Source organism: Halichoeres trimaculatus, unplaced genomic scaffold (genome assembly GCF_033239565.1).
Source record: "Halichoeres trimaculatus isolate MK-OKI-2021-1 unplaced genomic scaffold, fHalTri1.1 fHalTri1_scaffold_3, whole genome shotgun sequence".
Taxonomy (NCBI): domain Eukaryota; kingdom Metazoa; phylum Chordata; class Actinopteri; order Labriformes; family Labridae; genus Halichoeres; species Halichoeres trimaculatus.
The window spans coordinates 34,954,688-34,978,007 of NW_027437181.1; the positions used below are offsets into that span (position 1 = coordinate 34,954,688).

The 23,320-nt window shown below is 39.1% G+C and overlaps 1 protein-coding gene across 1 annotated transcript in view; it reads left to right on the forward strand.

Moving 5' to 3' along the window:
* Window positions 1-23,320, forward strand: part of LOC141787560 (neural-cadherin-like) — a 477,836-nt gene that overhangs the window by 394,456 nt on the left and 60,060 nt on the right. Inside the window, exons 31-32 of the mRNA XM_074666057.1 lie at window positions 342-522; window positions 8,092-8,258. Of these exons, the coding sequence (XP_074522158.1) occupies window positions 342-522; window positions 8,092-8,258 (348 nt within the window). The remainder of the gene's footprint in view (window positions 1-341; window positions 523-8,091; window positions 8,259-23,320) is intronic.

The following is a 23,320-nucleotide window of genomic DNA, read 5'->3' on the forward strand; positions in this document are numbered from 1 at the left end:
GAGGAGTGAGAGGAGAAGGCCAAAGTGTATCCCTGTGCTTACGACCTTCAACACCTTTGAAAGTTTCTCTCCTGAATTCTTCAGTTCTCACTCTGCTTGACTTATTTATCTGTTTTTGATCTCTCTCTGGATATTTAACCCCACACTTGTCCTGTGAGTTTCGCGGTACTTTTTTTCTGCTGTCACTTTGTCCTTTGATTCCTATTCTCCCAAGTTTCTCTTTTCTCCTCATAGCCTCTTAACTCTTTCTAACATTTCCTTTTATATCTGATGGTTTTTCTTGTTTCTCTCCCTGATTTCACCCCATCCTCCACCTCCTCTCCTCTATCTCCTCCATTCAGCTGTATGATTTGGGCTCTCCGGCCGACTCTCAGTCCAGCTCCCCGGGCTGCCTGACCACGGACAGCAGCTGTGTCAACATGGGCTACCCATCCTGTGGCCACCGTGGTCGCTGTCACGGCGAGTGGGGTTCCTTCAGCTGCCAGTGTGTGCCGGGATACTCGGGACACCAGTGTGAGGAGGGTAAGCCAAACTCTCTTGGACTTGTTCATTAAAGAAAAAACCCCAAATGTGTTGTGGATGGATGACCAACGGCAAAATAAAGTAATTTATGTGTCCTGGAAGATCATTTGCCTCTTGGCTAAATGCTGAGTTAATGCTGGAGAGTATTAGCCGTCAGCCACAGTTACAGAAAACAGAGCAGTAAATGAAATTGTTGCTTCCTCAACTGAAACATCACCCAGATATAAATCTGACTATTTATAAGTTGTTGGGGGTCAGTAACTTTTAAAATATGTGGATTTACAGACCATAAACAATCACAATAGGCTGGCTGTCATAAAGCATCATCCTGCAGCACTCTGAGCTGGACGGTGGTTTCATGTGATGAATAAAAATGATGAAACTAGACACTCACAGGTAACAGGCTGCCTCACTGTTTTTTATTGCTCTGTAAAGCATCAGTCTGCTTATTCTGCTAAACCAAGCCCTTTCTCACAGAAATCTTTGGTTTTGCAAATATCGCACATGGTAAAAAATATCCTTGTAGACCAGTTTGTTAACGGTTACAGCTGCACAAGTATGACTGGAGAGTACAATCATTTGTCAAGCCAGGCAAGGGGGTTCACCACCAAATCCTGCATTTTTCAAATTTTCTTACCCTAAACCATCGCTTGGCTGGATGAGAAAAAAAATCTTGTTTTGTGAGAAATCAGTGAGTGCATAGAAATCAGCAAGTGATCCTCTGAAGACCCAGTGTCCACATATAAGGACATTACATTTCCTCCTCTAAGACCCATGATACTTCATTTTTTAAAACTTTGACCCATCAGCCACATTTAGGGACACTGCCCACATGATCTTTTGATGAAATCACAACATTACACCCATTTTAGTGAAAAATTAAAAAAAAAAATAGGATGCACGATATATTGGTATCAATATCAGTATCAGCTGATTGTTGGTCAATTTTTTTTAACATATCAACATCAGCCAATTTACTCATTAGCTGCCGGAGCATCTTGAACAATCTTTCAAGACCCCCAAATGACATTATTTTCTTTGACTATGTAAACACCAAAACTACCAAAGAAGAGTGGACTCTCTTCCTTTCTATTTCTCTTCCTGTTTTTGATCCAAAAAAACAGACAAAACATACTTTTTTGATCGCGTTCATCTCGGGTGCACCTATCTGATCCTCTTTTCTCACGATCGCACCATTTTGTCTTTCTGAACCACCTCAACATCGTCTCAAATTGTTTTTTTATTATTCTTAATATTTTTCTTTTTACCAGTATTGAGATCAGTTAATATCGGTTATTGGCCATAACAGCAACATCGATAACGGTGTTGGCCAACATTTTCATATCGGTGCGTCCCTAAATCAAGCAATGTATTTAAGTTCAACAATACTCATCACAAACAACTAAAAGAGAACTCATAACAAAAATAATCAAACTTCCTGTACAATGACTAAGTTTAGTTTTTATACTGATTAGGTCTTACTTATCCCAAATAGCAAGGTGAATCATAAAATGCACATCATACAAAAGTTTGGGTCTCATGAGAGGTTAAGACCAAGCCCTAGCATATACAGCGGATAGGGGTTTAGGAACACAAGTCACTCTGTGATGACAACTACGTGAACTGTACACATTTACAGACCATGAAATATGTAAGCATTAACTTGTTTCAATGGAGCACAAACCCTCCTCAAGCCAAAGACAAGCCAGACTGCTGAGTATGAGAGAAAGGTCATAATGAGCAAGTCAGAAAACTACATCCAGACAGAGGACTGCACCACAGATATCACAATAATAAAATCTTTGTAATTTAGGATTAATAATAAGAATAGTTAATGTGAACATGAAATCTGTTTCCTTGATAGTAATTTAAACATCCCCTTATTTTTCACTCTTCGTATTGAGTCCTAATTGTCATCATTGGTCATCTTGGCTCTAAAACTGACCAACCAGAAGGTAAAAAGTGAAACTAGTACACCAGCAGTTAATATGACTTATTTACAGTTGAATCTGATCTACTGAGGTTTGATACAGAAACGCCTCTAATAGTTCAGTGTAAATTGTGACCCTGTTAACTGGTGTCTGTAAGCGTTGAATCACTGACATGTTCAGCTAAAGGTCTCCAGTTAGCATGGTCACTCTTTACTCCAATTTTTCTGTTACAGCAATGATCTTGTCAGAATTGAGCAGAACTTGAGTCCACAGTGGAGAATTGTTCCTGTCAAGTGAACACAGAGTAACCAGACATTTTTTATGCCTCATACAGTTTTAATTCAGACTTAAAAGAATGCTGACGCGTCTGAATGAATGGAGCAAAAAGCTGCATGTGCATCTTTATGATGAGAGAAGTGTTAAAGGCGTCTATAAACCAGTGTTAATTAATGAAACCCACTGCTTCTCTATGGCTCCTCTTTAAAACGACACAGTGTCGTCTGTGTTGTGGCAAGCTTCAGTGTATTTTAAAATTCTTGCATAAATAGCTCAACAACTTCCCCTCTCCTCCGAGGATCCTTCATTACTCCCATGTAGCTCTTGTTATAACTAGAGGGCAGCATGCAGGCCCCAGAACATCCATATTAAGAATCCTTACATCCTGCAGTAAGCACCTTCTCTGTGCTGTTTTAATGACCCCCCACTTCGGCTCCACCTGTTGCTCTCTTCCTGTAGAATAAAGAGAGGTGTTTAAAGCTGATGCAGCTCTCTCAGGCTGTGCAGAGGCTGTTTGATTCCTGTTTTGCTCTGCACAGTGAGTCTGCTTGACAGCACTCTCTAAAATCGCTGCAGAATACAGAAGTTTTCAGTTCATAATGTCAGATCAGATGTCCAAAGGGCATCTTTTCTCTTGGAGCTGTTTATTTCTTTCTCCACTGTGCTTTCTATTTGGTGTTGTCTGGGGACTTCACCAGGCTTCTGTCCAACCAAAAGGCTGCAGATTAACCAGTTCATGAGATAAATCAGCTGAAAAAATTAACAAATCATTGAATAAAGGAATGTGAGTGAATCATTAGCCCAATTCGTGATATGATTTTAATATTCTGAACATGAAGCTTTTAGTCAACCATCGAAGTTAGGCAAATTACTTTGAAAAAGTAAGTAGTCATAGTTACTTGTTACTTTCCCAACAAAGCAATTGAATTAGTAATGGCATTGCTCCTTTGTTAATGGTAATAATAAGGGGAAGTGATTATTTTGTTGCCTTTGTGGAAAGCATTCAAGTATGTAAAAGAATTCTGATTTTTGGCCCGGCTTTGCTCTGAGACATAAAGACCTGATCAAAATCTCAAGACCAGTTGAAAAATTGCTAGAATATGCATTTTGCACATTTGGACATTAATGCGGTTTTAAGTTGAGCTACAATACGCAAAAGCAAAAAAGTCTAAGGGTTTATTTATCTGGTAGAAAGACCGATAGCTCCTGTCTCCATCTTGTGTCTGTGAGATTTGAACAGCCACCCAGTTAAATAGCACATCTCACTGAAACCTGACACCAGCTGTGGATCAAGGCAATGGTGTCCATCATATTTCTTGGCCAATTAATCTCAGGTATTTGGTTAAACTCAACCTCTGTATAGGCGTAACAATGACTGTCATACAACTGTATTGCTCCTAGGTATAAAGGCTCATTCTTTTGGGACAAGCGCTGTACCCTTACCTGTGACCAGAACAAATTCTGAGAAATGGATCCTGTTATTGTGGTCTTTGGGACTTGTTTGAGTAAAGAATCAGATAGATGTTATTATAGACCTTTAGAGACCCAACCTTAAAAAAAAAACTAAAGCTTTTTCAGCGTGTGACGGTGAGTCAATTGGCTCTTAAACATCGGCCCCTAACAGGCATGGGTTGGCAGCCTGAGGGTCTATTGACCTGCTGTGAGCGGTTGGTGTGAACAGCAAGAATAAGTGAACCGGCCTCTGAATGCATGCATCACTGTGTGAAAGTGCATTGCTCATGGTTGGTTTATTGTGCTCAGCCAGTTGCCAAAGTGTCCTGGCTGCTGTCTCCATATGATGTCAAAGCATCACTCTTGACGCAAATAGCAACTCTCTGATGGTTACTTCTCACCTGAGGTGAGACAGAATTGTTGCTAAGTGAAATGGAAAGTAAGGAAACTAAAGGTGGAGCAGATAGAGAGACTGTTACAAAGTCATTGCAACAGACACTGTGAAATGTCTTAGTGGTATGTTTTCCAACAAGAGGCTGGGACGGTTTTAACATGCCTTGCATGGCTAGCTAAGCAGCTGTGCTAATAACAGTTTGACAAAATGGCTACACAGTGATTACATATTTTGATGGATGAATTAAATCCTGGCGCGATAAAAGTGATTTTGTAACACTGACTGCTGTGTGTTTCAGCCAGTTCAGATAGAAAAAAGAAAAAGCTGATGGAGTTTCATAAACACTACAGCCTTCAGCCAATGAATGAGTCACAGCAGCTGACATGTTTATTAATCTTGAAAGTAACATATTGATGCTCCATTTGTTAACTATTTCTATTAATGGTTTCTGTAAAAATCAGTCACCAAGTGTGCTCAAACATCCTCACTTTTCCCTTAGTTGCCTCTTCATACTAGGTGATAAGCGGCCAGTTTTCTGCAGCCGTACATGCTGGGTCACCATCAGCAAACTCGACTTTTAGCCAAGGAAAATGTTCTCCAAAAAAAGGGTGATATGAGCAAAATATATCAGGATGTTTTTGTGGCAGGGGCAGGATCTGGATTTTATCAGTGTTGTTTTCAGGATGTTTTTAAGACCTGAAAACAACATTTTGACCCCCATATACTTCTTATATTGCATTCTGAAGAATTTTTCTGCACCAGTTTTTTTGTCTTTCCAGCTACATTTCATAACTTCAATCTATTTTTTTGTCCTCTTAAGTGTTTTTTGAATTCTCACATTTTCACATAAATCCATTCATTTAAAGACATCAACTGTAAGATTTGTTGAGTTTCTGCAGAATGTACAGAGCTTTAGCTTTATACAATTAGTCTATGTATAGTTTAAATGTAGTTTAGTGAGATATTACTAGACACATTTTGGTTTGAAACTTAGAGAAAACATAAATGAACCCATAGTTTAGAACATGATTCATTTCAGTGACATAATTAAATACATTGTAAGATGAAAGCTGGTGGCTGGATGAAATGGACCTTGGGCCTTATTTTGGACACACTTGGCCTACAGTAAGTGGTTCAGAGTGTTCAGGCTGGCATGGGATGCAGTTAAACTTCAGGATTGAATCATTACCCTGTTTAACCCCAGGTCATTCATGCTCATCAGCCACCAGCAGAGAAAACAAGATGCAGGATCATGTGAGAGAGGTTAAACCACAAAAGAAGTCAAATAAAAGAAACTTCAGTCAAATTGAAGAAAACAGAGACAAAGCAAACACAAATTGCAACACAGTATGAAAGTGCCAATGAAAAATGCTGCTAATTACTGCATCTGTTAAGATACCACTACAAAAACATCAGGGGAGGGAGATGTTAAAACTGATTTTAGACCCCTGGTTGCCACTGAGGCACTACCAAATAGTGGTGGGACGATTCACAAAATCCACAGTTCAGTTCCTATCACAATTTAGTGGTCACGGTTTTGGGTACGGTACGGTGTATATTGTTGTTTTTAACACACCAGATTACCATATACCCTAATAATCCAATATTAACAGATTATTTTCGATCAATTATCTCATGTGTAGTCAAGAAAAACCTGAAAGAGTGAGGCTGTTTCCCATTTCAAACATCATTAAAGCTGAGTGAAACATTGCTAGTTCCAACATGCCAACTCCTCAGTAAGGAAAGTCACTATTGGCTGTCCCAGAAGTCACTAAAAGCCACCAAATGACCCTCTGTCTATTTGCAGAATAATCCATTTGCATGTAATTGTCATCGACTCTGTAGAAGACAGAGAGATAATGTGGGAGAGGTAGAAAGCAGGTAAAACATAACATCATAAATATGTTTAAAACTACAAATTAACTTTCTTTTGTCCATTCTGTTTTTTTTTCAATGTCTAAATATCAACCCTCCTCCTTTATCTGGGCTGGGGAGTGGCAGAGGTCATCATAATGAGACAAACACTTGTGTGATTTCATCTAATGCGAGTGAGGACTGTCTCTGTGCTTTGGATAGGGGAGGGACTCACACACTGGCTATTGAGGAAATCAAAACATGCTTTAACTTCAGGTTCTCCAAACTCCGGAAAAATCTCAAGAATTATCCTCCTTAAAAAAAAAAACTAGCCAGAAAGGTCTGAAATGTCATAAAGTGTAGCAACAAAGTCTCTAAGTTGGCAACTCTCAGTCGCGGTTTTATCCTCCACTTTTTTACCACCGCTCATCAGAGCTCACACTGAATCTAAAGTGCTCCCAGACAGCAGAACCACACAACGCTACAATTACACCCTCTAACTCTGTCTTCCCACTTGTCATACAAACAACACACACACTGCCCCGCAACTGTTCAGAGCTACATACTCACTTTAAGCTGAGATGTAAAACGAAGAAAAAAGAAAAACAAGAATCAAACGGAGCACATGCCTTCGGTATTTCTTCAAAAACCCTTGCATCCCTACCACCAACCATTGCTATTGTGAGACTATTTCCGTAGATGTACGCAAAATATTTTCTTAATCAATAGAATCCTCTTTGGATCAATACTTAGGGGCAACTTATTTTTATTGACAGTTTGTAGCCATCTGATAATCAGGTTAATGTGTAGTCACAACCCTGTCAGGACTGTTGCAGTTGTGAAACTTGTGAGGTTGGTAGGAGTAACCCTCAAAGTTGTGATAGTGTGTAGAGAATATCAGCACTGACCAAGTGTGTAACACACATGAGCATTAAATGTAGAAAGACAGAGAGAGATGGGGTGAGGAGGATGGCATGCCATGGTTGGAGGTGGCGAGATGGGGGAGTGGTGTTTGAGGACAACAAAGTTTGTCAGGTCAAGATTTTTCAGGGCTTTGCAGCTGATGAGCAGGATCTTTGAGCTGTTGGAAGAGGCAGTCAAGTTGCTGAAGAAAGGGACTTTTGAAGACATTGTAAGTAGTGAAAGAGAAGAATAAGAAAATGTGCTTTGAAGAAATTAAAAATGCAGGACTTAATATCATCTCTGTGGAGGGTCTTGAACCACTCAACTTTGTCAAAGTTACATGGAAGACAGACAAAGAAGGAGAGGTGTGAAAGCAATGGACTGGAGGAAATATATCGTGCATACGCTATGAGATGGAAGAGTAGCTTTGAAAACATTTTAGGTGTGCTTGGTTTGGTCTGCCTTGCATGTACAAAATCCACTTCTGGGAACATGGGTCTGAGGAAGAAGAACCAAGCATAACTTAGACTGAACCACACATACATATTCTATCCTGTGTGTTTTGAATTTTCTTTCCTACTACCAGCTCTCTGCAGAGGGGAGACATTTGGTTTCATTAAGCTGAAGTTATTTGAGGTCATGTTACCCTGGGGTGAAGCGTCCTTATTGTGTGAAATGTTTTCAGTTTAATTGAAAACTTTAGCGTTAATTCACAACCACAGCTCGAGCTGACTGTCCTGTGTGTCTTTTCATCTCCAGAGGTCCCAGAGTATTCTTTCGATGGCCACAGTCACGTGCATTTCCAGATCTTGTCCCCGCTGTCGGCCCGGAGGACATGGGTTCAAGTCCTGGTTCGAACCCGCAAACACAGCAGCACCATCCTCAACCTCATCTCAAAGGAGCAGAGTGAATACATACGACTGGAGGTAAAGAGGCTGTGTGTGTATGTGTGTGCGTGTGAGTGTGTGTTCACACCGTGTCTGTAATAGAACATTCTGTGAGATAGCTGAATCAATTTTCTTTTATTTCAGCAAAGACAAATCTTGTCCATTTTGAAAACCTTACAATGAAATGTTATAGTTCAAGAAAATGAAAGCGCAACAGCAGTCCCGTCTCACATGTTGTTAAAGCAACTAGGTTAAAAAAAGAGAAAGACTAAAGACATTCTTCCAGATCCACCTACAATGGATAAGAAAGCTGACTTGGTTTTCTCCTCATTACAGCCTGCATCATTATAGAAGAGAATAGGTCATGATCAGGTTTTTATTTTTTTAATTTTTAATTTATTTCCCTCACCCAAATCTAAATATTGTGTGTTTTCAAAAGTTAGCGTGCACTCATGCTACTTCTGTGCTTAAGAAACATCTGATTATGATGGCCGATAAACCCATGAAGATCTTCAGTAGGAGCAGCCAAAATGCTTCAAAGTCAAAACAAATGACAGCGAAAATGTGCCGCAAACAGAAGAAATGTGCTGCAAACAGATGAATGATATGAATCCCAAAATAAAAATGACCAGAGAAACATGCAAAAGAAGAACAGTGGAGATCCAAGTCCATTCATTTGTGATAGAGTTTTAAAACCTTTCACTGATGGGGTTCCTCTTGAAACAGCGTGACTTAATCTAGCTTTGTTTTAGTTAGAATGAGGGAAAAAAGACGAACCTTTTCCTCTTTGCAGACAGCTATGCAGTGCCTGGCTGTCTGTTAAGTAAGCCATGCCCTTAAAGGGGTACAAATCATTGGAGTTATCTCTTTGTCTCGTTTATCTTTGGGGTAAAAATCACCTTTTCTGTCTTGGTGTGTTTGTGTTTTCTGGTGCTCAGCCTCAAGCAAAGACTTTATATTTTTAGACTAGGAATGGCTGCTTGGTTGTAACAGTGGAAGTGCTCCAGGTCTGCACTCAGTGGAACAATACAACTAGCGTCATTTTACACTCTACTGGGGTACACTACAGGCAGGGAAAAATACAGAAAAACTTTAAGTGGCTTCCTTTTTTTGTACCAGTGGAACAAGCTGAAGTCGAACAAGCATTATTCTCTTCTAGCTGTCATTTACTCAGCTCTGCTACCTGAATAGAGCAGATCTAGTTCTGTATGAGTAGCTTAAATATTTTGGACCCTGTTTCCACTAAGCAGTCTGATTTGGATCAGTGCAGTTTGGTACAGGTCAGACCAATGATCCTGTTTGAGTTTCCACAACCAACTGATAGGCAGCGTGAAAATGGTAAATGGACCAGTACTTGTATAGGCTTTTCTAGTCTCTCAGACGACTCAAAGCACTTTACATTGTTAGTCTCATTTACCACTGATGGTAGAGGATTTCCTATTGGAAACCATCAGTTTTATCGAATACATTCACACCTTTCCGAACAATTGGAGGCTCAGTGTCTTGCTCAAGGGCCCTTCTGCATGTGACTGCAGTAGCTGGAGTCTAACTCCCAACCTCTTGATTGAGAGGCGACTACTCTACCACGGAGCCACAGCCACCCTGTAAAAGCTGGACACGGAAAGCCGAGTCAGCTAAATAATAGCGTGGCACCATAGCAGCGTGACATAAGCCTCGTACTCATGTTGCCGTGTGAATGCTCCCATTCATTTTTAAAAATACTTTCATCCACACAAAGCGGGCAAACCTTCCTAAAAGTGTGGCCTGAGGCATTTCAAACATTACATACATACAAACGTTCTTTAGACGTAAAACCTATGCCAGCCAATCAGAATGAGCCCCCGTCATTCAACTGTGACAAAACGCTGCATCCCGGCATCTACACCAAACCATGAAACTGGAGTTTTTCAAAATCTTCACTTCACAAAACTTTGTTTTTAGTGATGTTAAACTGCGGTTCTGTGTGGAAACAGGCGTTAAAATATATATATATATATATATATATATATATATATATATATATATATATATATATATATATATATATATATATATATAAAAAGATATATATATATATATATATATATATATATATATATATATATATATATATATATATATATATATATATATATATATATACATATATATATATATATATAAAAAGATATATGCGATTTCCCAGATACCTAGCTACATGTGGATATGACCACCGTGAACTTTGGGAATAAATCCAACAAAGAAGAAAAACATGACTTAGCAAACAAGAAGCAACGATACTTTATTCTGATGGTACTTGAGCAGATAAATTTATATTCAGTGTTTACTTCAGCTAACTTCACTTCTTTGTGTTCTGGCTGCATTTCAGATTCAGCAGGGTTTACTTTTGCAGTAATTTCAGTATATTCACAGTGCTTCATAAATCATTAAAAAAAGTAATCACTAATAAAATGTTTCTGCTTATCTGAGTATGTGTATGCTTTACATAGAAGTGTAGAAAAATAGAAATGGTTTCATTAATTTATTCCGTGTTGAAGCTCAGACTTCTCTTTATTACTGATGAGTGATCAGCCAATCAGTGACGTTGCTGGTAAAGTTTCTGCCACCATTGTTTCCAGGGTGAGGTTTTCTACCTGACCAACCCAAGCAAACCCTTTTATCATCAGTTGATATTTCCCTTGAGTTGAATCTGTGCTTGTCACTCTTCTCTTGTTGCATTCACACGTTCATGGACACATGTTGGGGACAGAACATACAGATGGGCGAACATGTTTGTGGAAACATGGGTATGTTGCTGTGAGGCTCAGGCTGCTGGTTGTAAAATGTACATGTTAGGTAGATGATAACTCTTAAATAAAATCTATATGACCAGGACTGAGCGCTGATGAAATAAAGTATCCAGCTGGACTTAAACGAATGGTTGGCTGTTTCGTCAGCAGCTGTCTCTCATGAAAAGCTGTTATGTGGTGTATTGGTGATAAAATTGATTTTGATTCATGATGAAAGCCCACTGCCACGACTGAAAGCATAAAATGTGTTATTTATTTTTGTCTTGAAGGCTTCGGCTCTTTCTCTCTTCCTCTGGTTGCTCTCTCACACTTGAATAGCTCTTTTATATGTATTTGTTTGCCGCCCTCCCTCTGGTTTTTCTCTTTTACTCTTTCTGTTTTCTCATTCCCTCCACCCCTGAGTGACTCCCTGAGATCATGCAATACCTTCCTAGTGCTTTCCCCTGCTGATTTCCACCCCTCACTGAGACCACAGGTATTGATCAAACACGGCTGTCTAAAATGATGATAGTTATCTGTGCTACGTTATGGTACAACCTGTCCTCTGATCCCTGCCTAGAACCCATCTGTCTCTCTTCCCTTTTCCCACACTCCTGCATGTTCTCCTAAATGTCACACAGAGAGAGGGCTCACATCATTTATCCACTATAAATACTGCAGTTACACCTCAGTGTAGACAGCATAAGAATGTGTGTAATCTTTTGAAGCCCCCTCCACTCCCCTCAGTGACACGCTGAACCTCCACAAAGTCCTTTGATAGAAAAATAACCATTTTACCTCGGAGGGTGATGTTTTTCACTTTAATAGTTCTGTTTGCTTTTAATCAGAGAAAGGAATTAGTATGCGTTACTCTTGGCTGGCTGCAGACTCACAATGTGAGGAGCTCTTTGTTTCTGCAGTCTGTGACTTGCATTCCAAAAACAAGCCCAGCAAAATATATTACATTTCCCTTTTCTCAGCCCTACAAAACCTAAGCTGGTTTGTATGGTAGAATATTAACAGCCTCTTTTTTCTTTATTTATAACTGTCATACAACTGGCAGAAGGACATCACTCAGAGTTCTGAGGCACCTTTCTTTATCTTCAATACGTAGCTCTTCTTTACAATGGAGACTTTGTTTCCCCTTTTACACAAGGTTTTTTTTATTTTTATTTTATTTATTTTTTTGATTGTGATATAACATACTGAAGAAAGTCTGTCCTGCTTATATGTTGTTTACTTCAGTATATTGGGTGCCAATTGTAAAGCTGCACACATTACAAATAATAACATTTCTCCACATTTAGCTCTAAAACATCAATTTTATGCAGATTTTGAGAAATTTGTGAAATATATATGTCAGGTATTATATAACTGTTGTTTTGTCTTAATAGTCAATGTTATATCTAAATGTTTAATGCCATATGTCGTTGTTTTGTATAAATGTCCTGATTCTGAATACGCAGCTAGATTTTCTAAACATTAAGTTTACATTCCAAATAAAAAGTTAAGATTTATAAATATTTGGTTGAGACTTCTAAGACTTTATATTCACCTAAGATTACTAAATATTTGGCTTTGATATCTATTTTTTTTTTTTTTTTTAATGATTGATAGATATTAAGTCAGGATTTCTGAATCTTAAGCAAATATTTCTAAATATTCACTAAGATTTCTAAATCTTGAGGTACCCTTCCTCAAACTTTTATTTTGGTGCTTCCGGTGGGAAGGGGTTTGATTGTCATGTAAGCTACACATTTGTAAATCATAGCAAAATATTTAGAAATAGTACCTTAAGATTTAGAAATCATGACTTGATATTTAGAAATCTGCAATTTTGTTGTACTTGTTGCAATGACAAATAAAGTTCTATTCTGTTCTTTGCTCAAGATTTAAAAATCATTGTGAGATATTTAGGAATCTTAGCAAATATGTAGAAATCTTAGCAAATATTTAAGAATCCTTTCTTAATATTTAAATATCTTGACTAATTTTTTTTTAATTGTTGTGAAATATTTAGATAGCAAAGCTAAATATTTAGGAATCTTAGCTAAATGTTTGTGATGAAAACTAAATGTTCAGATACATTGCTAAATTTTTTAAATCAGGACATGTATTTATAACATTAATGTAACATTTATTATTTAGATATAACATTCATCATTTATTTATTATATTTGACAAATATTTTCCACAAATATTCCTCTAAATATAAAGTGATGTTTTAGAGCTAAATGTGGAGAAATGTTGATATTTGCAGTGTGTGCAACTTTACAATTGGTGCCATATATCAATACAATATTACTATCCACCTACAGTGCACATACCACATTGAAACTGAAAAATGAAATATTTGCTTGGATTTCGGTCTTTGCAGTGTATTGTTTAGCTTGTTTAGCTTGTGTCAGCTCAGCATGCCATGGGCTCATGTGCTGATGATGCCGTTGAACTTTGCTCTGATAAAAACAAAAAAAAATGATCTGAGGTGAAGAGCAGAAAATGCTGTTATGAAACTGAAAGTCAAATTTTGATGAGCGTACCACAGGACAGTTTTCTGTTTCCCCTCACCCTAAACCAGCTCAGACCAAGGTTTTCTCATGACATGGTACAGTTTGAACCCGCTTTTTTTGGATGCAGCAACAAGCTATGTTCTCAGAGAATCATTGTGCGAAGTGATTTACAGCCTATGCAGTGATTTCCATTACAGAGTTATATCTGTGTTTAATGCAGTGCTGCCTGATAGGCCAAAAGTTATAGCCCTTCAATGTTGGTTTGGGGTCTTGTCCCTTAGGTCAAAACATTTCTCTCGATGTATCTGTATCTTTTGCTGACACTGTTTATTTTTAATGATGAAATCAGTACATATTTTTGCAATCTTACAGTGATGACAATCAACCTGAAACTGCTGAAAACGTTATCTCACAGAGTGGTGAGCCTCCTCCCATCTTTTCTCCAAGTTTCAGCATTCTATATGATGTATTTGCTTCATTTTCTATTGAACTTGGTGTTAAAAGGATTTACAGACCGCCAAAGTCTATTTCCGCTGACATTTTGTAGTTGTAGTTACCAACCTTGTGCTGATGTCAATTTGGACACAGATACTTTGATATGTGTATTTGGCTCTTATATTAATTTATTCAATCAGTGTCTGCTCTTTGTAGGAGTTGATGGATGACTTTACTTTTATATGCTTTATCTGGATCAGAGTCATGGATTGGCTTGTTGTCTTTGCACCATCCGTTTGGAAAGCAAGTAGCTTTCAAAAGTTTGTTTCTCACACACATTTATATCACGCTACGGTAAGTAAAAAAAAAAAAAAAATCTTCTAAATCAAAACTTCACTGATCATTTTTCCATCACAAAAGTTCAGTCAGTATTGTGCTGGTGTACGATTTCTTTCAATGTCATGATCTCTGATTGAGCAACTATTGAAAACTGTTGTTCAAGCAAGTTTAGTGAAAAATTTGCCCTTTCACTTTGAAGACTGTGGATGCCAAGAGCACCACCAACAAGAACAGTGAGTGTTTATTTAAGCACTGGTTCACAAGTCTGGGGCTGCATCAGCTTCACAGCCCAGGGTCAAGAACTGCCAAAGGAAAAAAAAAAAAAAAAGAAAGCTCTAAAGTGGTAAATGATGTGCGGTTCTACTACTTTCTCTTGTATTCTTTATGTTTTTATTTTTTTAGCATTTCAAAGTCCAATCTTCACTTCATCTTGAATCAAAAAGTTCAAGTGTTTTACACTGAGCTTCCCAAGTTGTAGAAAATGGAGGAAACAGTTGTTTGAAACAGACAAACAGGTTGCAGGAAAGAAAAACTATGAGAACATCAATCGCACTTTAAATGAATATATGTAAAAAAGGCAGATGGCTGCTCGCTAATGAGTCCTGTTTCACTCTAAGTTCCTTTTTATGACTGGAAAGTTTTGCTACTTTTGGTGCTCCCTGTACAGCAAATTTAATTGAGGTTACTTGGGAATAGTATGTATTGTATATAAGATGGGAATGAGTATATCTTGAAATACAGAGCACTCTGAAACCCAACAGACCAAATAATTCACTTTAAAGGTAGGGTCTGTGGGAATTTTGGTTACTTATCAGTCATCACAAATTCAAAGTGGGCTCATTCTCCTGGGCTCAGTGACAGCAGCAGCACACACCCACTGCCTCAGAACATGACTACGTGAACACACTCACTAGCCCAGCAGTCAGTAGCGTCACATTTCTTCGTGGGAGAGACTTGAGAGCTGTACACCTGACTTAGCATGTTCGCACAAGCTAATCACTTGGTTATTTGACATGTACCTGCTCTGTAGAAAACCAACTCCTGCCGCTCTTCATCCCGTGCTGCTCTCTAAGTGCCCGAAAGCAAGTGGAAGTCGAGCCAAGCTTCACCCTTGTTTAGGGAAAAGCTTTATCTGTTTCGTGTTTTGTTCCACTTTGGTAATTTTTCTTTCCTGAGCGGCTACGTCCACTATGGTAGCCGCTCAGGATAGCTTCTTGCACTGGCTAATCAACAAGTAAAGTCACTTGCGCACTGAGTGGGCTGTGATTGGCTGAGGTAACCACACTTATTCTCTGCCCAGAAACATCCTAAAACATCAACATACACGAGGGGGTTGAGGCAGACATAGGCGCTGACAAACATATATAGAGGCCCAGAAGTGACTTTTTTTTTTCTTTCTTTTTTTTTTTTTTTTACAGGATTATTCCTGTTAAAATTGACATTTTGTCTTTTCAAGAAAATCAGACTCTGCCTTTAAGGCTCCCTGCTCTAAAATCTCCTCCCTCTTTAAAAATATAAACATGGGACTGTCAATGCTAATCTTTTAAAACAGGGTTATGCTGAGAAAAGGAAATCAGGAAATAATGCAGAGTGACGTGGATGACTGGCAAAAATTAACCTCAGACAGTTCAGCTTCATTGTGTTTTGTTAAATGTTCACTTCATTCAATATTAAGTTTTGAAGATCCTTCAAAACTTCCTTAGTGAACAGAAATATCAACTTCACTGGTCTTTTTTTATGCGTACAACGCGACCACAGTTATTGTGAGCCATGATGAGCTCATATCCATCTTAACCACCTGTTTTAGGAGCAACAGTCTGCACTCAAGAGACAACAGACTAAAGTGCTAAGCTCCTGCCATCTTATGACCAATCAGAACCAAGTGCTGAACAGTGCTTTGTAATAAAGAATCCATCTAGGACATCAACACGTTGTTTTCAGCCTCTGGTCGTCCTCAGAGTCATTACCTTGTATGAGAGTGACCCACATTCTGGCTGCAACCCTCCAGTGATAAATCACCAGCCAATAAATATGTACACAGCATAATGAAAAGCATTGAACAATTTGAATAAACGCGGTCGCAACAAATTATGATTTCAGCAAAACAGTTACAGCGTGCAAGGTTGATCCAGGGTCACCTTCTCAAAACTTTGTGAGTTTGGACAACTGGAGATAAAACATGTCCAGACCATGAGATATGAGATCAGTTTATTGCTCAGTCTTGGCTGCCCCCCCTCCAGCTGATTTTCCTGTCAGGTAGAGAGTTTGGACCTGGTTAGCGACCTTTTCCTGAAAATATTGGCAATACTTGCTGGTTTATTGCTTTTGATCAGGCTGCACAGGACTGCTTTAATCAAGAAATGCTTATTGCTGATATTTCAATCACTGGCTAAAGCAGCATAATCATAAGAGAATGTCTTAAATTCAATCATGTAACACTTGCCATGACCTCAGTACTGTAAAACAACATTTAGATGTCTCAAAAATCTATCCCAAATTATGAATGTATGAATAAACTAAAAGAAAAGACGGATGTCTGATCACTGGAAAAGCTCTTGGTTTTTGGGATAAAAACTCCTTATCCCATAATCATTTGAACCCTCTGTCATAAAGACTTGACTTTTACCAAGGCGTGTTTGTTTTGGAGCAAATACATGGAGAGCAGATCTTTTTAACACAACTTTTTTTTGTTTGAGACAAATACCCCCAGAATGCAAAGTGACAAGGTAATGTATTTATTTGTGGTTACGTAGTGCTATTGTTTGAAACATGACAACAATCAAACTTTGTAAACTCAGTTTGTAATATATTAAAGTGTCCAGAAGCTGAGCAGGCTATCTGTTTAGCTTCACTCACAGCGCGGTGGTCCCAGACATGTCTGCAACATGTAACGTTAGTGAATCCTGATTATTTCCTACCAGTGCTCATCTACCAACTCTAACCTCACCAAGCAGAGCTAACGTAACCTCACTCTTCATTTTATTAATAGACTCTTAAGTTTGAACAGACCACTGCAGAATAACTGCTGCATGTGGGTTGTAATGAACATCATCACAAACAGTTTAACCTGTGTTGCTCTATCACTCTCCTGTGTAGCTTTCTTCTGTGAAGAGAAAACCAAACTTTGTAGGTGTTTTCATGAGTAGTTCTACGTGCTGTAAATTAATCCAGTCCTGGATGACCAGATACTGTGAAGTAGTATTTAGAAATAACTGATTATGACCTGGTAACCTCACTAAACTTATAGAATGGGCCTGTAGATCAGGCATATGCAAAAAAAAATTGACTCCCAGATTACTTAGAAAGTCCTCACAGGGGACTTACAGTTTCTTGACCAAAGGTTTGCTCACTTATGGTGAGTTACTTTTACATATCCCTGTAAAGTAAATTCAGTTAAAGTTACAAAGTTACAGGAAAATGTTCATCATATTAAATGATCTTGTGCCAATTTATAATGTAGCATTTTGATCAGTTTACTGACTGATTCAGAGATTTCAATATGGATATGTCGAGGTTTTAAAAATCTGTACAGGTTTAGTTTGAACATCCTGCATTATTAACTTATATCCAGAGATGCACTGATCCAACGTTTCTAGTCCTAACACCAATACCTGGGCTTTGGATATCAACCAATTTCAATCCTGATCCGAAACCAGTGTTAAATAATAATCTGCATGCTCTGCTGTGGGATAAGCCTGGTAATGTTTGAGTAAAAGACAAAAATGAGTTCATAAGGAAATAACAAAGTTAATATTTATTTTAACTATAAGTGTTTGAATGTTTCACAACAGATTGGTTAAAAAATACTTCCGAATTCACAGAAATGACTAATTGACTGTAGATTTTATACCTCGTACACTGAATCATAATTTAGCCTTGGTGCCAAGTTTGGACCGATCCTTTCCCACCGATACCCGATCCAGCTTTGAGGGACTGGATCAGCACCGATACCAGGATCAGATCGATGCATTCCTACTTATATCTACAGTATGTTTAAGATATGGAAAAGCAGAATCCTTCCTCTATATGGGTAAAAAAAAATCTCCATCTTTCATCTCACTGGCACCGAGTTTCTTTTTGATACCAGTGAAATAATAAGCAAATTTTGTGAATGAATAGAACTCAACTGCTGAAAGTGACTTCAAACAGGAGCTCTGGGCACTTACACATGCTGTATTTAACATAAATTACACTCATTTGCCTTTAGTCTTGTAAGAAAGTAATGCTATTTGTGCAGCAGCGCTTGTTGCCTTTTATGAGCAAATCAATACAAAGTTTGTAAATTAGTCGACTGTAGAGCAAATCTCAAGAGGTGTGGAAATATGAGTGTATAGAGTCATTAACACTTGTGTGAATGGAGAGCCGAGTATTTTTCGCATAATGAGTGTAGTTGTGTTTTTATTTCCCAGAGTAATTTAAGGTGAAGGAAATATGCATGAGACGTTCATGCAGGCACGTAATCTGCATTTGTGCGCTATTATTTAATCATGAGAAGAGGATGGATTAACACATCATCTGCACATGTCTGCAGCTCCAAAAGGCTGCAGCGTCACAGGCAGTCTGTCACAGGAAGCATCAGGGGGAACCGAGGCGTCCCTGCAGTGGGACTGTTTACTATAAAATGAAGTCACACACCTAGAAGCCCCTGCAAAGACACACACGCCATTGAACACGTTCACTCACACACCACCCAGGGAGTGGAGCAGGAGCCAAATTGCTCTGCTCCGCTCAACTTTAATTGGGGGTAAAATCAGGTGGCTGTGAGAGCGCCTGGTTAAAAAGCGCTGCCCCAGTGGATTCTAAATATAATTAATACTTCATCACAGAGCCTTGAAATGAGCCACAGTTCTCTAACTAAGAAACCTCGGAGCTGTCCAGCACTTTAACTGGCTGTTTGAGGAGAGACTGAGGGCTGGGAGAGAGAGAGAGACGGGTGCAGGAGAAGGGACTGAGATGGCAGGGAGCGGTGAAGAGAAAACCGTGAGGTATAGGGGTGTGCCATATCATACCATCTACGACAGTGTTTCCCCAACTTTTTTTCAGGTGACCCACATTTTTGGGGAAACCCAATCCAAAATATGTCATCTGTAAATCAATTGACAGGATAAAAAAGGGTTCTTTAAGCATGTTTCAGCATTGTCTTACATCTTTTGTACCAGCAACCAGGCCTAACATAATTGACAAATGCATCACAGCTTTGTTAGGCCAACACTCTGGAAATACTTGCATTTTTAGGATACGGGTTGACCTGCTTGCTTTTCAGAATTGTAGCCTAGTCATGTGATATTCAGGAAAAGATATTAAGATGCGATGTTCATCTAGGTTAAAGGTAACAGCACCCGTCCATGCCTCTTTTTTCAGTGTGACGTCACTGCACAGCTGCAACAAGCTGTAACAGCCCGTTTCTTCAGCTGGTGCCCGTCCAAGATCCAGCAGTGACTTTGGACTTACAAACTCAAAGAGGTTTTGAATCTGACTTCAAATCTTTCTTTTGGAAACTAATGATCAAAGTAATCAATGGGTCAGCTCTTTCATATGTGTGATGGTGACACAGTGATAGCGCTTTCCTCTGCGTGCTGTAAAACAGTAGGAAACATACAGTGGTTTGGCTTTGGTTGTTTGAGTAGCACCAGCTCATGGCTCCAGACTTTTGAAAAGCAGTTCCATGTTTCCAGTTACAGTAAACACTGTGATGATGACCCTTCACAATGAAAACGTTACCAGCTATGACAGTGTGCGGAGCCAATCATCAGTAAACAAATCGGTGAGGGGAGACTTCTTCTGGTTAAGAAAAGCATGAATTTCGTGTTGACATTTTGAAAACTAATTTGGTGACCCCAAAAAAAGCTCTGGTGACCCACCTTTGGGCCAAGACCCAGACTTTGGGAATGAATGGTCGACAATAATATCGGTGTAATTTTTTTGACTATATAAATTTGTCATTTTCGTGCTATTTACAGTGCAGAGACACAATGATGTATGATGCTCCCTGCTGTGTACAAAACAACAATGGCCGAGAGCGAAAGTAGCACAGCAGCATCAACTTCATCTTCACATGAGGATTTAGTGCCTAAAAGAGACGCTACCTCAGTGATGTGGAGGTGGTATGGCTGACCAAAGATTAGACACGCAGCAAAACACATTAAATACCAAATCTGCAGAACTATAACTACTAAGGGTGACAATACTACAAACATGTTTCACCACCTACAACACACGGCCAAATACAACCAGACTATGAAGACACATTAGGAGGACATGAAAGTAACGTTATTTACGGTGGAGTTTCCTCTACGACAAACCTGTGGTCGAGCCGAACATCCAAACCTGATATCAGCATTCCCCTAATTCACACATAAAGCGTGAGCGCCACGCAGCGCAGTTCTGTGGATTTTGGCCGCATGCCAATTCATACTGGATGCATCTCTGAAGCACTGTGCAGCACAGCACAGGGCAGCGCCAATAGCAGCTGGATACCTGAGATCACAAGATCACAGGAGAACCACATGTTCCTGCAGGAATCCCACCCATGACAACGTACTTTCATGGTAATTAGTTAGTATGTTAAGCTCATCTGGCCCAAAACCTCAGCACCTTTAGTCCATGCCTTCTCCTTTCTGTTGGTGTCCTTATAGAAAGAATGCATTGTGTCTTATAGAGTTATGCAGTTTTTCACCTGCAGGTTAACTTTTCCTCCTTCAAAACCCTTTGCTCTGCATCTGACCTACTTACTATGTTTACATTTCAAGCTTGTGCAGTAGTAGTGAATGGTTGGAAAAGTGGCTTCCACATAGTGTGTGCAATAAAAATGCTGCTATTCAGAAGCAGGAACCACCAAGAATAAGTTGTTCCTTTTTTTTGTTGTTTGTTTTTTCCCCATATCGTCATAAATATCATTATCCCAAATTTCCTTAAAATACCGTGATATAATTTTGAGGCTATATCACCCACCCCTAGTGAGGTAAAGGGAGAGACAGCGAGTGATAGCTGCTTGTCTTTGTCTATTTTGATGAAGTTCATGACTAGAATCCTTTTTTTAAAGTGGTGAAAGAGTGAGGCCATAATTTTAGCCACCTACTTCCCCTTTCTCCTCACATCCCCCCTCAGTATGTCTGCCCTTCTCATCTCAGTCCTCTGTTTACGTGGCAGCGGTGGCAGAAGAAGATGGAGGGGAGAAAATTATGCTCAGTGGGACACTTGAAGGAAACAGTTTGAAATTGAAATGAGGTGGACCCACACACCACCCTATCCCTCTTAAAACGGCCTCCGGACTTATTATCTCTCCCCCTGCCTGCTTCCTCACTGTCGGTCACACACACACACACACACACACACACACACACACACACACACACATGCACACACACAGAAATGTTTTAAATGAATACTGCTTCATGACAGACATGTGTTGGCATCAGAGCCAATCCAAAGCAGTTTTTTTTTTTTTTTTTTTCTTTTTTTTTTTATCAAGAGATATGAGGATGGAGAGAAAACAGCTTGTTGTCTGAACATGAGACAAGTTTCTTTCTCCTTCATCGTCACTTCTCATCCATAAATTCTTTTTCTTCCTTTCTCTGTGTCCTCACATAACTTTGTCATGAGACACTTTTCCTCAACGAGATGTCCTTCAGGAGTTGAGTCTGTGAGTGAGTGTGTGTGTGTCTGTGTGTGTGTGTCTTCAAGCACTGACAGCAGGGCATGATTGTGCGAGTAAACAAATTGCAAGTTAAAATGTCAGCTCTCAGAACACTGCCTCACTCAGATTTTATTTTAGGACCTCGGCAATAGCGGAGATTATAATTATTTTTACCCAGAGTGCTTTGTGATTATATGACAGTAAATCTTAAGGAGGATGATTTAACTGTAGTGCAGGGGTGGTTATTATTTGTGGCGCTTTGGGGTGTTCTTATTGATATTTTTACTCATGAGGGAGGTTTTCTTCAGATATTAAGAAGGAAAACAGTAGAATATCTCTTTTCAAAAGAGGATTTTTTTCCATTTCCCTTTTTGCTAACCTCAGGGGGGTCCATCTGGCTTCTTGGCCAACTGGCAAAATTGGTGTATTGATCCAGCCTGTTACCAACCAAGTAAAAGCTTTTCTTCCTCCTGTCCCAATTAGCTCCACAACAAGAGACTTGGACTTGGGTCCATTCAGCATATTTTTTCTTCCATTGATCAGCGATGGTATCTTGCCCTGTGGAGGGGTTTTATTTGATTTGCTGAGGTTTCAAATGTGTGCTGCCACTGGCTGAAAACAACAAACATGAATTTAATTTGTAACAAAAAACAGAACACCACAGATCGTCTGTGTCCCCTTCAGAGCAGAGAAAGATGCACTCAGGAAGATATTATCCATCATAAAAAACAATTCACAGGAAGGTTTGTGGAAAAATAAACTGTTGACTTAAGGCCCATAAAGGCCTCCCTTTATGTGCAAAAATGTATCCGTCCTTTCCAAACAATCTTACTGTCACTGCTCTCATCAGTGGTCAGAGGCTGTTAAATACATCACAAAAGTTCCACTGTTGTTATTTCTTCTTCGTGTCTCACTTAAGTTATGTATTGGGCAGTAACAGCCACACTGCCAACAGGGTTCCTGGTGGTACTGCTCCGTTTGGTTCATATCCATAAGCTTTGTGGAAACATGAAGCAATACGGACGAAATGAATGAAGGGCACGGACAGGCGGCTCTGTCGACATCCAGATCTGTATGTAACGTTGAGCAGAAATGGGCATTCAGAGTTATTTTACAGCTTTAGTCAGAGCTTAAACCTACATACTTTCAGTCCTGTTAAGCAGCTGGCCTTCATTGTGAAGTTATTCGATCGTACCTTGATATGTTTTGGTTAACTGGCTTCACTAACTCTGACAGAAGCTATCATGATTAGAGATACACATCTTGGTCCATCTGTCAAGTTTTTACCATCAAGGATGTCTTTCAGTAAAAACACTTTTCAGAACAACATCCACCCTCTGATTTATTCTGTTGCACCAGAAACAAAACTTAGTATGTTATCAGTTTGTCCATTCTGTACTACATTAGAAACAT